This window comes from Mandrillus leucophaeus, unplaced genomic scaffold (assembly GCF_000951045.1).
Source record: "Mandrillus leucophaeus isolate KB7577 unplaced genomic scaffold, Mleu.le_1.0 Scaffold109, whole genome shotgun sequence".
NCBI lineage: Eukaryota > Metazoa > Chordata > Mammalia > Primates > Cercopithecidae > Mandrillus > Mandrillus leucophaeus.
The window spans coordinates 180,100-181,144 of NW_012099098.1; the positions used below are offsets into that span (position 1 = coordinate 180,100).

The 1,045-nt window shown below is 53.5% G+C and overlaps 1 protein-coding gene across 2 annotated transcripts in view; it reads right to left on the bottom strand.

Annotated features, from left to right (window-relative positions):
• The window catches only part of TBC1D13 (TBC1 domain family, member 13), a 23,072-nt gene that overhangs the window by 12,488 nt on the left and 9,539 nt on the right, over positions 1 to 1,045 (bottom strand). For both annotated transcript variants that reach the window (XM_011987672.1, XM_011987664.1), the window contains exon 7: positions 545 to 704. In XM_011987672.1, the coding sequence (XP_011843062.1) occupies positions 545 to 704 (160 nt within the window). The remainder of the gene's footprint in view (positions 1 to 544; positions 705 to 1,045) is intronic.

Consider the following 1,045-nt stretch of genomic DNA (forward strand, 5'->3'; position numbering starts at 1 on the left):
CTGGAGAGCAGTGGTGTGATGCAGGCTCACTGCAACCTCTGCCTCCCAGGCTCAAACCATCCTCCTACCTCAGCCTCCTGAGTAGCTGGGACTATAGGCACGCACCACCATGACCAGCTAATTTTTCTATTTTTTGTAGAGACGGGGTTTCACCATGTTGCCCAGGCTGGTCTTGAACTCCTGGGCTCAAGCAATCCTCCTGCCTCAGCCTCCCAAAGTGCTGGGATTACAGACGTGAACCACTGTGCCCAGCCCTATCACACTTTCTCACATTTGTAATGACCCCATTATAAGATTAGAAGCCTGGCTCATTCACTCACTGTGAGGCAGGGCCCTTTCCAGCAGCCATTACACCCAGCTGGGACACAGCGAACCTCTGTCACCCAACTTTCAGAAAGCGCCCAGGATCTGGCAGCATCAGAATTGCTCTGAGTAACTGTCAAGCAGATGGTCATGGCCCGACACCTTGTGGCCAGGAGTTTAAGAGAAAAAGGAAAGAAAAGACTGTTGGGGGAGTCCCTGGGGATCCCAGGTTGGCACTCACATTTGTGACCCCACTCCGGTTCCGGGCCACTGTCTGAGATTTCAGTGTAGTCTGTTCCACTCTCTTACGAAGGGTTTCAAACTCATTCTGGGGGTCCAGGATGAGGAGGCAAGGGTACTCAGTGGCCCTCTGGAAGAAGGAAATGTCTGGGCACAACCTCCTGTCAAGAGGGAACAGGAAAGAATCTTGTTACTCGGGGTGGAGGTTTTCGCCATCCCATCTGCACCCTGCTGCCAGGAGACCCCAAGACTCCCCAAAAGCATTGTTTATTTTTTTGAGACGGAGTCTCTCACTGTCGCCCAGGCTGGAGTGCATTGGAGCGATCTCGGCTCACTGCAAGTTCTGCCTCCCGGGTTCACGCCATTCTCCTGCCTCAGCCTCCCGCGTAGCTGGGACTACAGGCGCCTGCCACCACGCCCGGCTGATTTTTTTGTATTTTTAGTAGAGACGGGGTTTCACCATGTTAGCCAGGATGGTCTTGATCTCCTGATCTCGTGATCC